We start from the raw sequence: 15,401 nt of genomic DNA, 5'->3' as shown, positions 1-15,401 counted from the left end.
TTGTGTTTTAGTCCATTTGTTTCAAGAGGGAAGTACAAAGAATTACCCTTAATCCATATTGCAGGATGGCATTAAGTTTAAAAAAAAAAAAAATAGTACTATTATATTTGAATGTTAAACATCATTCCTTTTCCCTTACTTGCTTCATCCCTACATAAACATGCGCTTTTCATAAAAACTCACAGTGTTATGTTTTAATATAACACAAATGCCAAACGAATATTTGTAGAAACTCAACATGAGCCAATACCCTTATATAGAGAAAAAAAAATACAACTGATCAGTCAACTTCTTCCATGTCAGCAGCTCCCATTCCTGTGGGGTTCCTGCAGACCCTGCCAAGCAGGCTAACTCAAGAGCCACCACCCTGCACAAAGGCAAGATTCTTCTCCCTGTGCAAGACAGCCTGCTCTAAGCCCTTGCAGGAACTTGGAGTAGAAACTGCTGCTTCGTGTGGAAGCAGCAAATAAGCTGTAGCACTACTTCCCACTGAATAAATGCAGATGGGGAACCACTGCCATTCTCCAGGGCAAGTCACTGCCTGTGTGTTTAGTCTCTACAGGACATCGACACATGGCTCCTACCAATTTCAGATCTTGGTAGAAACCCATGGCTCCGCATAGAACCTGTGGTTTAACTCAAGCCTAAACAAAGCAATAGTTCTCCATCACCTCTGCTGAGGTTAGACCTGTACCTTTGCTTCCATTTCTTAAGACACAGAATTCAAAGTACTTGTATTGTTCCTGTCTCTATTCTGTCTTTCCTAATTTTCCTCTTCATTACGCTCATCTGGGTGTCCTTAAGTACTGTAGCTGACTTCCAAGAGCAAGTGCCAAGAACTACTTCTCTGCCACACAGGGTTGAGACAGGGAGGGGATCATCTTAAATATTCTTGGAACACTATAGTTCCCAAGGTTGAATTGTGTTGCTTTATCTCCCAACTCACGTAAGCTATTTTCTTTGATGTCCTTAAAACACAGTACTGCTCTCCTGCATCAGTTCTGATCTCATACCTTCTTAGATGTTTCTGGGTGGAGGACTTGTCGAATGAGTAACTGGCCATCACTGCAGAGTGTGTAAGAGCTCCTTCCAAGGACTTTCAAATCACTGGATACCAGCTGACTAAACTGAAAAATAAAGTGATAAATTTCATTGTACTGACTGATACAGATAATTCCATAAAACAAGCAGTTACCATTATTAAAACTTTTTTTTTAAAAGAAGATTAAATAATTCAGCACTTTGTAATAGCTTTTGAAAAAACATGATGAAGAACAGATGTGGGCTCCTGATAAAGGTAGGCAAAGAAACTATATGCATTTGCGGAATAGAAAATAACACCACCAGCAGTATGGTAAAAAGAACAATTAGGACAATATGGCAGAATTATGAGTTCATATGAAACGTCATGGTATTATAATGGTAATGTTCAAAATCTGAACTAATTGTAATAAAAGCTGTGAAATATTTGAAAGAAAAAAAACCTTTCAAGATCAATCACAATACTGATTTTGCAATAGCCTTTCTTCAGCTATGGCACCTTTGACTTCAGTTATGTCCTTAATTTTTTTTTTTTTTTTTAATTTGAACTTCAAAAAGAGAAAAGCTACCCATCAGGATTTACTAATGTTTCAAAAGTTATATGCCAAGAAAAGCCAACAAATTGTGGTCTAATACCTTCAAAAGGGAAATTACAATCAAGTTGGATCCAAGCCAATGAAAGGTCTTAGTAGAGGTACAGTGTTACAAGCACTAGATAAAACAAAATTATTCCCTACCTGTAGAATGGATAACCCCCAATATACTAATTCTCAGGAGGAAAGGGCTCCATCTGTGTATTGTTCAATGTTATTTTCCATCCTTATACAACAATTTCTAGCCTTTTATTACTCCATACCAGTGTTAAATTCCTTGCTCGTAATAGTCAACTAATGCATTATAGTACCCACACGTATCAAATCAGTAAATAGTAGCTTGTTAGCTAACTTTCAAGGGGACAACTATAATTATTCTAAGCTTCCCTCTTGATGCTACTCCCTCCCAGGAAAGCATCACATCACAAACAAAGCAATAATTAACATCATGATGCAGTAGCCACCCACTGCTCTCAGCAATAGCTTGCAACTCCAAAACAACCACCCCCAAAAGCAAATTATAAGTTGACTTGAAACTCAGACAATATCTTTACACTGTCTTTTAACCTGTGTATGGGGGGCAAAGAGGGTTGGTTTGTTTTATCATCGACACATATGACGCTTTACATAGTTACAGTCTCTGCTCAGGAAAGATGATGTCCTAAAGATCTGATCCACAGCTACACAGTATTCACTGTGTGAACAAACGTTGCAGCATCTGTGTCCCAAAGGTAAGGCTCCTCAAGGGAGAAATCATGTATTGAACGTGATTTAGTAGGAGCAGAGACATGATTACCCAGGTTTTATTTCAAAGTAGCTGCTCAAATCCAATTCAGGCCCTTTTCTAGGCTTGGACAGCTAACTGGTGTTCCACTACCATTTTGAGTTCAGAAATGCTGTAGTAGTGGCTACTACATATCAAGACAGAGAACTGAGGGGCAGAGCTGGGTAAAGAGAGGCACTTGCATCAGCATCTTGTGTAAGTTGCTTAATTTGAAGATATATATACAGATATAGATATAAATATATCTATAAAATGAAGTTATTTAGTATCAAACAGAAGGTATTTGAAACTTCAAGAAGGGTGAAATATTCCCCCCAGCCAAACCCTTTACAAAGCAATTCTTTGCACACTACCAACACACACAAAAACAACAAACACCCCCTCCTTCACCCCCCCAAAAAAAAAAAAAAAATTCAAACAACTCAAACTTGTGCAGATTCAGAAAGCCAGTTTCCTCCCGATTGCTAGTTCAGGTTGTCTTCCTACCACAAGTTGAAGTCTTGAAGAACCTGAGGCTATAAAGCAACTCATTGTTTAAGGATGATTTAAAGTCAGAAAATTGAGATCTGAGAGTGCTCAAAATACCTCAGCTGATGTGTAAACACCAGAAAAAGAAGAAAATTCCAGAGGACTCAAAAGGAACTACTTCAGAAATGCAGTTCTGGGGACTGCCACAGTCACAGGCCAGCAACAAATATTCTCGCCACAATAACAGACATGAGGAGAATTGCCTTCTTACTAAATGCAGCACCATATTAGTTTCTGGTTTAATTTCTGGGCACAGTAAAAAGCAAATATTTGTGAAAAGGGATTGGAAATGGTGATAGGAATTAGGCTCCAGAAGGTGTACAGGGATTCCTGCCAAAAGGAAGCCGAGTTTTACTGATGAACAGTAATAAAACACTCCCCAAACCTTCAACTTTGTACCCTGTGCTTCTGAAGATGCAAAAGAGCCCGTATAAAAAGTGCAATTAGGGAGCTATTTTGATCAGATACAAGAAGAAATCCAACACATGTAATTTGAGGGAAGCAGCAAATGTATGCAGCCTCCTGCTTTACAAATAAAACATAAGAACTGTAGTTCAAAAAGTCTTTGCCAAGTTAGAAAACAAAAGGAGAAAAATGTTTGGACAAGGGAGGAAATGCTCAGGCCAAATGGTGTAAGTCAAGTTGGTAAAAATAAAGACTTGCACTGAAATATTCACACTTTTTTCAGATGGTGTTTCCCACACAACGTACAGCTGAAAAGACATATAGACAACACAGCTATTTTCAGAAGCCCCTGGTGAGAAGACATCAAGAGCAGCAAAATATTGCATAAGGACACCAATAAGCCCAATACTCCAAGTGTACTAAGGTTTAAGGAAGGCATGCGAGGCAGCATTTGTTTTTATTTTTAACTGAGCCTAAGTATTCGCACTGCCTATTTATTAAATATCCGTGATAACATTCAACTTTGCAAACTCCTTTCCAATGGGACAATCGACATGTCAAAACAATTCTCTACTTTTCTTACCAGAGGCTAGTAGCTTAAAGTGCCTTAGATAAAATGCCGCAAGGTTGGCAGGCCTTCCTGAATGCTTATTTAGGAACTTCTATTTTAAAAACAGCCTTTTTCAAACTTTGGGGTGTACTGCTCCAGGAGAGGGCAAAAGGAGTGTGGGAAGAATAGTCAGGAGACATAAGCAATCCTTCCTATCCAAAACAGCTTAGCTATCACATGGGTTAACTGAGGAGAGGAATGGGGTAGTGAATGAGAAGATTCACCTAGGAGAAGAGCACGGGGCAAAACAGCAAGCATAACACTGTCACAGAGGAATGACAGATATTTGAGATTAGCCTGAAGGGGCATCTACATGAGATGTCTCCAAATTCTGGAAAGGTGAAATATGAAAAGCACAGCTGTGGACCAGCTCTCGTTACTATAGATTACACCGGACCCTGAAATCTTTCAGGGAATAGATACAGCCTATCACATCTATCAGAAGGAGTTAAAGCAACCAGTGCAGATGTGTTTATAAAGCCACACTGAAATATAAGTTAAGCAATTCAGAGTTCCTGCGGAAAAGCCATCCTGAGCCTCCTTTTTCGCACTATGAATTTCAGGCAGCATCTCAAAACAACCTCGAGCCAGCATACACCCAAACGTAGCAAGCTAAGGACAAGTTAAGACCAGTGCCAGATTTACATTACATTTTTCTGTCTCACATGTTGAACAACCTGTCCACAACTCTGTCATTTCGTAAATTCCATCCACATCTCCTTTACTCCACTAATAAAAACCCTCTCAGCTATTTACCTGCTGTCATTCATCTTCATGCTGCCCTCCATAGCACTCCCCCACTTTAGCATGCAAAGCTGCTCCACCTTAAGACTTCCTGCACCAAGCTCACACACCCTGTGTCTCCCCTGTTAATCTACTCATTTCGTAGCAACAGAGTTATAGAGTGTTAATTACCACTGTTTGCATCTTGCAACCAGCCCTCATTTCAACTGTAAGAACCACAGTGTATTGGCATCACCCTCCACCCTTTATTGCTTATTCCACCAGATCAGTCTGTCTAGTAGAGCTCTGATGAATCATTCCATATTTAAAGGAACATGTTCAATAATTCAATACTGAGATTAAAAACTGAACAGAGAGAAGAGGAAGAATCAACCAAGCTGCTCTGTACATTTATCTCCACGAAACTTAAAATAGTTCTTGGAGAAAAGGTGGTGAGAGGGAAGGATAGAGTTTGAGCACCAGTCTGAAAAACTGGCTAAACAGGATTTTGGTCATGTAGCTGAGAGTACAAAGAGAGCGAAGAGACATGTTTCGCCAGCAGAAAAAGCTGGATGAAAGCCAGCACAAGCTGCTGTGTTTTCTGCAAATGAATCCCAAGTGGCTGAAATGACACAGCCCCCTTCGTGTTGCCTTAACTATAACTGAACAAAGCTGTGGATCTTAGAGAAACAACAAGATTCCTCATTAAGCTCTTTCTATAGTTATGATGCACAAAGCACTAAAATAAGCCTCTGGCTATTTGGATAATCCCATTTCCCGAACTAAAAATAGCTCTCATCCTTGAGAAAGGCCACTGCATCTGTGCTGTATCTGTGCCTGGCATGGTAATGAAATACTGAGATAATTCAGTTGCAGAATGCATCCATGTTGTCAACTGAACCATTTCTAAAACACCAACATACCCTGGGGGATTCTCTCTTTAATTCACCTCTGAGAAATAACAGAAAATCTGGCTGCTTCCTACTCATCAGACCTCCAGCAGCTCCTAGGGCGTCTTCAAAATGGGATCCTTCCCCTTAGCAATGCACAAAGTTTCTCTGTTTTGCTTCTTTTAGCCCTACTGACCCATCACAGCTAACAGCACCACACAAGACAAAATTATTCACAAAGTTTCAGAATTAAAGGCATCCTTGCAATTTAACCAGGTCTGGAACGTTATGCTAAAGTATAACATAAAAATCCAGAAAGAAGCTTAGCTTGTAGTCCACGCTTAAGCTAGACATGCATCTATTCCCAAGTAAAAAGATAAGTTATTAAATTTATCAATATTCTTTGCACAAAGGATAGTCCTCACGGTATGGGGACCTGGTTTCAAATCAGTGGTATCAACAGGCATGTTACTAAATTGCCCAGAGATAACAATTTGGCGATTACACAGGAACACATGAGCAGTTTCTGCCAAATTAGCATATCAAATAGTGCTCATTTTGACTTCCATGCCATCTTTAGACTTAGGTGGGAGGACAAGTCACACCTGGTCCAGCCAAAAATTAAGACTGAGACAGAGAGACGATACTTGATTTAGGATAAAGCCTGTCAAAAGAATTTGAACAGGCTTAGCATTCTAAATCTAAGTCTTTTGCAAAGAAAAAACAAAACAAAAAACCCAACACTTATTCAGGAGTGACATCTTTTGGTCATTATTAAAGGAAAACTTGCAGGAATAACTTAAAAGAAAAGTTATTTCGGCTCACCTAGGCTCATATATTCCAATAGATTCCCTTGAGCTTAAAGAACTCGCATTACTAATATGTAACTGTCTTAGAGAAAGTGAAAATATACTCCACAGATCTGTAAAACACACTGTTTGACGCAAAAAAAGTTTTATCTGAGGCACATAAATATGAACTGCTTACACCTCTCTTGCTCAAACCTGGAAAATTAGCTACACGTGTTCTTTTTTTTTCCATATTAATTTTAAGAAATCAAGAATAAATTTCCGCTCTGACCAGCACACATCTCCATGTGAAGCAGAAGCTGGAGATCTATATTAGATCTCTTTTGCAAATTATTTTACCTACATAAGAGACTTCTTCCAGTAATGAATTATTAGAAAAAAATGTGGAGGGCAGCATAGAAACCACTAAAGGCAGGCAGCTCTAATATACAGATATATGTATCTCTGTGTACACATGCATGTTTATGTATAGAATTACATATAGTGACACAAATTATAATATTAAAAATCTCATCAGATCAGCTGAACATTCATGTTTGCATGTCTAACAATTCAGACTTCCTAAATTTATAAAATTATTTCTAAATTTCAATTCACTATATTTTCTTTAAGTCCTGAAATTTGTTACATTTTATTAGGATAATGAAGTTTGAGAACTACAGCTTGTAGTCTATCAGAGAGATTATCAAATAGAATTTACCAAAACGAATCAATAATACTATAAGATCTATAGACTTGCGCATATATAGCAGTGTTTTATGTTGTAGAACCAACTTAAGTAGCAACCACAAAGCATTTATATTTCAGTCCATAAATATCAGAGTTCACTCTCATGCATAGTCTCACACTTCACCATATATGAACTGTCAATCGAAAAAGAGATGTTAAACTTTTCTAATTGCAGCTTTCCTAGCAATGAGACCACATACGTCACATATTAACACCATATATACTACCACTTTGCAACGAACATCACATGTGCTTTGACTAAAGCCATACTGTTTATAACCATGTATGATATCCAGTCTTGTGGTTTTTAAAAAAAAAAAAAAAATCATCATTACTTATTAGACATTACTGTAATTCACTACATTAGAGCTTTAGGCTGTCTTTTAGGCCTTTGGTGTGGGTCATTCTTTGCTTGTAGCACAGAGCATATAACAATGATCTGTCTTCTTTTAGGTAACAGAGGCATGGAAAACAAATGACAATCTCCAAAACGGTCTTCCTAAAGATTGTCTACTACAGGTTCTGCTTCAACAGGCAAAGATATTGCAGTTCTTGCCTCAAAGCCTGATTTTATGGAAAGTCCTCTACAATTTATTGCCAGAGAACACCCAAAACCAATTATATAGTTGCAGGTGCGGTTCCTGAAAGGAGATCTCCAGTGGTTGAACACTGAAACAGGCTGCCCAGAGAAGTTGCGGAGTCTCCATCATTGGAGATATTCAAGACCCAACTGGACATGGTCCTTGGCAGCCTGTTCTAGCCGACCCTGCTTTCAGGGGTTGGACTAGACGACATCTGTAGGTCCCTTCCAGCCTCAGCTATTGTGCCATTCTCTGATCTCTTTGGACTCTCTCTGTTTTGCCTACTCTGCAGCTACACCAAAGATCGTTACATCAATGCCACCCTAGTGTATACGTGTGGGGCTGCATGTGTGTTTGGGGAAGGACATGTTGTCTGGGGTGGGGGAGAACTTTTCTGCAAGAACATAAGCAAGATTGGAGCACTACTGAAAAACAAACATCCAGCAACCCTGAAGTCTCCCTTAAGACTTAAAGGCTCTAATACAGCATGAGAAATCTCAGGAGTAACAAGCCATGGGTTTGGTATACAAAGCTTGAACACACACAACATACCATGACATGTCAACTTTGGGAAATATTTTCACTTGGACTTTGTGCCTCAGACCCTACACCCACGAGAGTTTCATATTTATTTACAATACTCTCCATGGGCAGTTTTCTGCTCCTTCACTCTTCAAACCCTGGTGATAATGTCAGCCTTATCCATGCAATGGAGGAATTTAAAGCATGTCAATACTACTGGGAGGTGCACAGACTGCATTGCAGAGTATTTACAAGTATGATAAACCCTTTATTGTGCTAGGTAACTTTTTAAACAGAGAATCCTATAGTAAGCCCTTGCCTTTGTTCATCTGTTAACTGCTATTCCACATGGCTGATAATGGATACATGGTGACCTTGTACTGAAACTGCTGTATGGAAAAAAAAGAAAAAAAAGTGTAAGCCACAGTACATCCACAAGCTGCAGCTAACTTCTTTTTCCCTTCTAGCAAAATAGGAGAAATCACTGTATTTAGATACTATTCAGACACAAATATGAAAAAGAAGTTGCCCCTTGGTTTTATTTCTCTGCAGGGGAAACTTGCAGAAGATGACAGAGGCAGCCCAGGTCCACTTATTAGAAATGTTCAAAACCAACATTGCCAGTTTGATTTCTCCTATTAAGAGGAAAGCAATTTTTTGCTCTACTGAACACTAATGCCCGAGATTATTTAGTGACTGAAGACTAGCCTGGACAAAAGCATGGTTTTCATTTCAGCATGCCACAGACAATATAACTGTGCTTAATATGACCAGTCAAGTTACATATCACCTTATGCCTCTTGAGGTACTATAAACTGTATTAAATAACTGAATGAGTAATCAGTCACAATGGCCACCATAAATGTACTTGAGAGAGAGAGATATGTACATATTACCCAAAACCAGTCAGAGTTTCCATCCAACTTTGGAATTTGCAACTCTAAGAGCAGGTTTGCTCTCCTCAGTCTCAAGGAGATGCAGGATGTGGCACTGAGCTTCAAGCACTGTAGACTGTCTTCTCCTCAAGTATATTATGTTGCTGCTTACTACCTACTAATCTTCTCATCGTTTTGTATTCTTTCCTGAATAGAGGTCCAACAACAGCAAACCAGGTATCACACATCCTGCTGCTTCTGCTGCTGTTTCAAAACAGTTTCATCTACACTGGGCGTCTGTATAGACAAACTCACATTGTTGCCTTTCTCACAGAAGGAAATGAATTCTTTTCCACCATGGCATGAGCTAACAAAGGTAACAGGGTTAAGGTCTCAACTATCCTATGCTGGGGGTTCTGCCATAAAATTCCAAATATCACAAATCTTCAAATTAAGTAGTAATTTAAAAACACCGAATTATATTTTTGAAGCTATTTAAGATATCCTCCTTTATCTTTTACTTTGTTGGGAAGCTGAAGTTCCAGGAAGTAACACCACCCTGTCCTCCTCCTCGTTGCCATCACACAGGTCACCACAGAGTTCTCAAGTCAGGAAGGCACACAGCCTACATATACCTCTTATAATGACTGCAAGAGTTCAAGGGAGAAAAATGGAAGGTACTCTTCAATTTTATCACATTCTTCCATTCAACAAAGCATAGAAAAGCACTTTAAAATTCATCATACTCCTTCAGAATTACATAGAGGGACCGGAAACTTCAAGCTTCGGTGAGGGTAGCCTACAGCTAATTTTCTGCATAAAAAGAGTGTTCAGCAACAAGTAGAATATGAAATACAGAAATGGAGCAACAGTTTGTCATGCTTTGTCTGTGCAGTAACAGTTTGTAGAGCATAGAAAACAGACCATTGTAACTCAGGACTGTGATAAACTCTCTTAAGGGTGAAACTTCCACATTATTTCTTTCTTTGGCTCATTTTAATTGGGCCTAGGTCTTTGTGCAACAAAGTAAACAATAGCTAACTAAAAGTTTTAATTCTTCCTAGGAAAGAATGCAAAAATCTAACCTTCTGCCAAGACAAAGATCTGTCCAAGCCATGCCACTTGAGCATTTTATGACCATTTTTGATTAATTATTTATTAGATGGAAGTTTGCAACACCAGATTATTTGCATGCTTTCCAGCTATGGTATCTACAGCATCTAATTCAGGTAATGCATTAAGCATAAAAGGCAAGACCATGGTTCAGGCCATCTAAATGTCACAGCAATCAGGTCACAGCTTTTATCTTCAAAAGCACAATCTGTTTTAATAAGAGAGTGTTGAAATATGCAGAGTACTCCACAAATAAGCTACTTGAAGTTAGCCTTGTGTAAGATAAAGCACCCCAGTCCAGCAACATAAGAATTTCACAGTTTCTGGACTTACTTCACTACTATATTATGTATCAGGAAACTGCGAAATAAAGAAATACTTACTGAGATAAAACAAGTTTTCACTTTTAAATTAACCTGTATGAAAGAGGCCACTAGCTATCAAAAACAAAAAAAAGCAAAAGAGATGCATACATTGCAGAACACCTTCGTATTTGTTAGCATAGATTATTCATGAGTCTGTCTTTAAGCAAAAGGAAACTCTGAATATTAGTAATGCAAAAAAATCCACACTTTGTCAACCTTTTACCTACACTTCAAGCAGGATTACAATGGTGCCTCACACTCCTCACAGGCTGCTTGCTATCAGCTCAACTCACAGAACAAGTCATTACAGCCTGAAAGACAAGGTTGAACATACTTTCCAAACTCTAAGTTTTAATTAATGCCGTGACTGCAATATTTCCTAAAGCCTTGATTTAAGCACAAGCTCTCTCTCACAGTGTTCCATACCTCCCCCACTCCCACTTACCTCTGTTTCAAGGACAAACTTTCATTAGCAATGTGATCTTTAGCACTGGCTGTATTGACTGTAATGCATGGTACTGCTCTATTTACTCAACACTACCTCATTGTTTGTAGTGCAAGCTTAACCAGTTGTAGGAGAATAGCCAATACCTGCAAAATTAAAGCATTTTTTTCTATTGGGTTGTTTTTCAGATTGTTTTTGTAGTAATATCCAGGGAAAATAAAAAGAAGAGGAGACATAAAAAGAAAGAAGACATACCTATTATCCACAATTCAGTTTCCTTCAAGATTCTCTCATACTCCTGCCTCTCCTTTAAACTTACACTGTAAGAATATCATAGGCATGGACTTTCTTGAATAACAGCCTTGAGATCCATGAATTATCTTTACTTATATAAGAATCCAAGTGATTCTTGTTCAAACCCTTACAAATATTAGCAAAAAAGTCAAATGTTTATAAACTGGCTCTACTCTGCTTCAGAAACGGGGACTTTTCCCTTTCTTGTTCAACATGCTTTCACCAAAACATAAAGGAGAAGTGGAAGTAGATCCCTAAATCAGCTTGCCTTTAATCTCTGAAATTTTAAAGTCACAGATTAGGGCAGCAACCCCATGCATCAGGAACTGATTATGTTTGATAACAGGAAAAATGAGAGTAAGAAATTATCATCTCTAAGATTTTAGCAGTTCATAACTGAGTAAGATCAGAATTTACATTTGGCCTTTCAAGGGATTCAGACCTGCCCAATATAGAACAAAGACATTAATGGTGACATTATTTAGATGTTGCTTCCTCTTATAGGGCTACATCCTCTTTCAGGTAGCTTCTTGTTTCCAAAGTGAGTTCATTATGACTGAAAAGACTTGTTATGAGTTGTCTGGAATATCAAGCAAGTCACACAGCTTCCTGTGATCAATTCTCAGTGTCTGAGATTTACAGGAAGAGGGGGTTGACTTATATTTTCTTTTGTTTCTTTAAGCATACCACAAGAGCAGCAGTTTTCTTCTCCTGCACTTAATATTTACATGGTGCCATTTCACATTTTACAATAAGCGGAAGTTCATCCTGTAACAGTTTAATTCTGCTGTAAGAAATAACATTGGCTAGTACACTTGAGTAATCAATCAAGCAAACCCCAAAACTTTGTCATAGTCATATTCTTGTGACTGCTATGTATTTTCCAGTTCTCAAGCTCATGCATCCCCCTCCAATCCAATAGGTACTTGATTCAAAAGGTTTGACGTGTTGTACACTGTCGTGTGTCTCTCTTCAGCTGCAAAGGACTCCTAAATTAACTTCCAGGCTTTCAGGTACACAGCTACAATAAGATCTACTTACAAAGAAAAACCTCCACAGTGGTTTTTGCACTTTTATTTTCCAAATTGCACTAATTTACTCTCAGTGCAATTCAGTGCAACAGAATTACTTATCAGGACAGTAATTCTGCCATAATTTCTGTAAAGACATTTAATATCACACACTGCCAAACTCTACACAATTCATTATAACATTAAAGCACGTGCTTAAATTTCTCTAGAATTAGAGCCAGAGAATGGAAACACCAGTAATTAAGTTTTGATTTCAATTCAGTAAGAACGATAACACAATTCAGAGACTGCTCTAGAGCTCTAGTAATAGAACCTTTTCTTTTAAGCTAACAGGTGTCCAAAATCACCACAGGAGCCAAGTTTCTGCAAAAGCGAATACAACTGTTTCTTAATCTTAAAACTAAGTTTCTTTCTAACACACATATCAATTTCTCAACTCTTTGTGCCCTTCTGTGCTCACTGCAGCTCTACAAAGAAAGGTAGTGGGGGAAAGAAAATAAAATATTTTTAAATGGAAGTTTGGGAGGAGTGGCAGGGTTGGTTTTTCTTTTTTGTTTTATCACTCATCACAAGTGAGCATTTAAATTTCAATTCCCAATACCTTTTGCATAATATTTCTCTTATAACTCACATCTACCTTCACAGTGGATTTAATGAATGAGGGACAGATTAGTAAAGTAGCTGTTTATAAACAGTTATAAACAAAGCAAGAAGAGAGGCTATTATATAGAAGTATACTGGAGTAAGTTGGGAACAGTTTAAAGAACATCAACACAGATTTATCAGAGCAAAGCACTAAAAAATGATTTGTAGAGCAAACATGACTTCTGATTCAGTACCTTCTTAGGACCACACATGAAGTTGCCTTTCAGAGTATCAATATTTTCCTCCTTTCTTGAAACAAGGTTGTAGCTAACAGAAATTGATAATGAAGAAAAACAACAACATGATATCTCTGCAGTTTTTATGCAAAGTAGCAACTATTATGAAGGAAAAAAAAGCTTTTCCAGAGCAGACAGGAGATGGCAAAGACACAAATGTGAGGAAGAGGGAGAATTACTGTTTATGTTTCTAATTAAGAGACACAAAAATTCCAATTTTAACCATAGAAATTATAAAATAAAACAGGGCTGACATTATGTTGCTAAAAAAAAAAATTAATCTCCAATCAGCGTTTTTAGTTTTGGCCACAACACTGCTTTGCTAGCAATATCAATTCCAGCATCTATGCGTCACTCTTAAACCTAACTGTTCAGCAAAGAAGTGCTGCAACACGTTGACAGAGATGTTGCCCTTGTTTGGCAGCATTTAGCTACCCAAGACCTTCTGCATATAACTTAAGGGTGTTTTCTTTTAAAAAAATAAAAAAAAATTCCAAGTAAACCAACACACAGATGCAAGAACTGTGCAACCCTTTCAAAAGCTGTGACAAGAACCAGATAAAATGCTACCAGAGGAAGAGGGAAACAGTGGAGGTTTGCAGACAATCCAGAGTATCCACACAAAGTTTTCTAAGCTGCTTCCACATTAACATGTAAGAACTGGTAGAAGCACTGCATGTATACTTATTGTCAAAACGGTAGAATACAAATCCTTTATTCCTCATTTATTTTTCCTCAGCCACTTTTGAAAACCCTGACAATAGTTCATTAACACATTTCCAGTGACTTTTTCAGTAGCTACTTAAAGCAAGTTAGAGGAAAGAAATTCAAAGTCTTTGAGGATCATGTAATCCAGTAATCTTTGTATTAAAAGGCTTCTACCCTGTGTTTAACTGTCTTCCAATGACTTTAAAAAAGCTGCAAGTACAATTTCAAGAGAAATTCAAGTATTCACATATAATATTATAGCTGCGAGAACATCCAAATGTGCTAGTGATACAGTTTTCAAACACTGCACAACATCACACTGTGCGAAGACAGGCGTTTCAAGCTATTCTGGACAGGTCATAGTAAAGTTTATTTTTCTATATATGCTAATCCACCCAGACTTGGTAAGTTTAAGTTCACCGGAACAAGCAGCAGCATCCGCTATCATAAAAAAATCTACCCAGGCTCATCCTCAAACCATTGGGCCAAATTATTCACTTCTAATGAATATTGGCACTTCTAATTTTAAGAGAAGAAGGTAGCCCAGCTAGCCAAGACTACCACATTTTTATGCTTGCAAAGAAAAGAATGTGCAGCTTCAGACAAATTCCTTTATCTAATTCTCTGCTCATTCTGAAGTGAAATGCACCTAAATACAGGAACAAAGCAAGATTTAAGGGAATACTCGAGGAATTCAGATGAAAGTATTGCAGCCTTCAGAGAAGCTAAGGTTATTGCTCTTCCACAAAACCTAACAGAACATAAATGTTGCCAATAACAAATGCATTCACATGATCTATATATGTATATTCATGTATAATATATACACATATATATTATATACATAACAGAGGAACTGTTTCTGCTATTAACTCTTCTCTGTTTTTGAGAGAACAGATTTGAGTGTTTCAATAATAATTTAGTGGGAGCTGGGTAGCACAGAGGATTTGTAAAGGGAAAAAATAGTTTACCTATATCATCAACAACAGAATTACGACTAGGGTTCTGAAACAAGAGTTAGCCATCCATCTTCACTGCTAAAGAAAAAAAATTCCACGCTGCAACAGCCTGCAGCTACAGGAAGCATTAGCACATCCTTACTTCCCCACAATAAAGACGGATGATATTCCAATATTAGTATCAAACATAATTTAACCAATGCTCATCTAAGTTCATCAATGGAAATAGGGAACTATTAAATGCTAATACATAGTAAGAACCCCGCATAAGGCTATATGCACACAGTACACTCAGCCCTCCTGTAAGAACAGGAGTTTATCACTTACCTGCCCTGACAACCTGAAGGCCACCTTGTGTCTGTCAAGAAATCCTCATCACTCACTGCTGATACCAAACCAAGGCCACAGTTTCACAATACAAACTGCTTGGTGGCCAACCTGTCTTAAAACATTTCTCTCCTTTCACCCCCACTGCTTGCCACACCTTGGTGCTATCGCTGCCCTCAGAAAAACTA

The 15,401-nt window shown here is 38.0% G+C and overlaps 1 protein-coding gene across 1 annotated transcript in view; it reads right to left on the bottom strand.

Moving 5' to 3' along the window:
* Nucleotides 1-15,401, bottom strand: part of LOC104079687 (epithelial splicing regulatory protein 2-like) — a 44,547-nt gene that overhangs the window by 23,481 nt on the left and 5,665 nt on the right. Inside the window, 1 exon segment of the mRNA XM_009581847.1 lies at nucleotides 1,014-1,127. Coding sequence (XP_009580142.1) covers nucleotides 1,014-1,127 — 114 coding nt within the window.

Source organism: Fulmarus glacialis, unplaced genomic scaffold (genome assembly GCF_000690835.1).
Source record: "Fulmarus glacialis isolate BGI_N327 unplaced genomic scaffold, ASM69083v1 scaffold13340, whole genome shotgun sequence".
In the NCBI taxonomy this organism is placed as follows: Eukaryota; Metazoa; Chordata; class Aves; order Procellariiformes; family Procellariidae; genus Fulmarus; species Fulmarus glacialis.
This window is presented reverse-complemented; position numbering and strand designations above follow the sequence as displayed.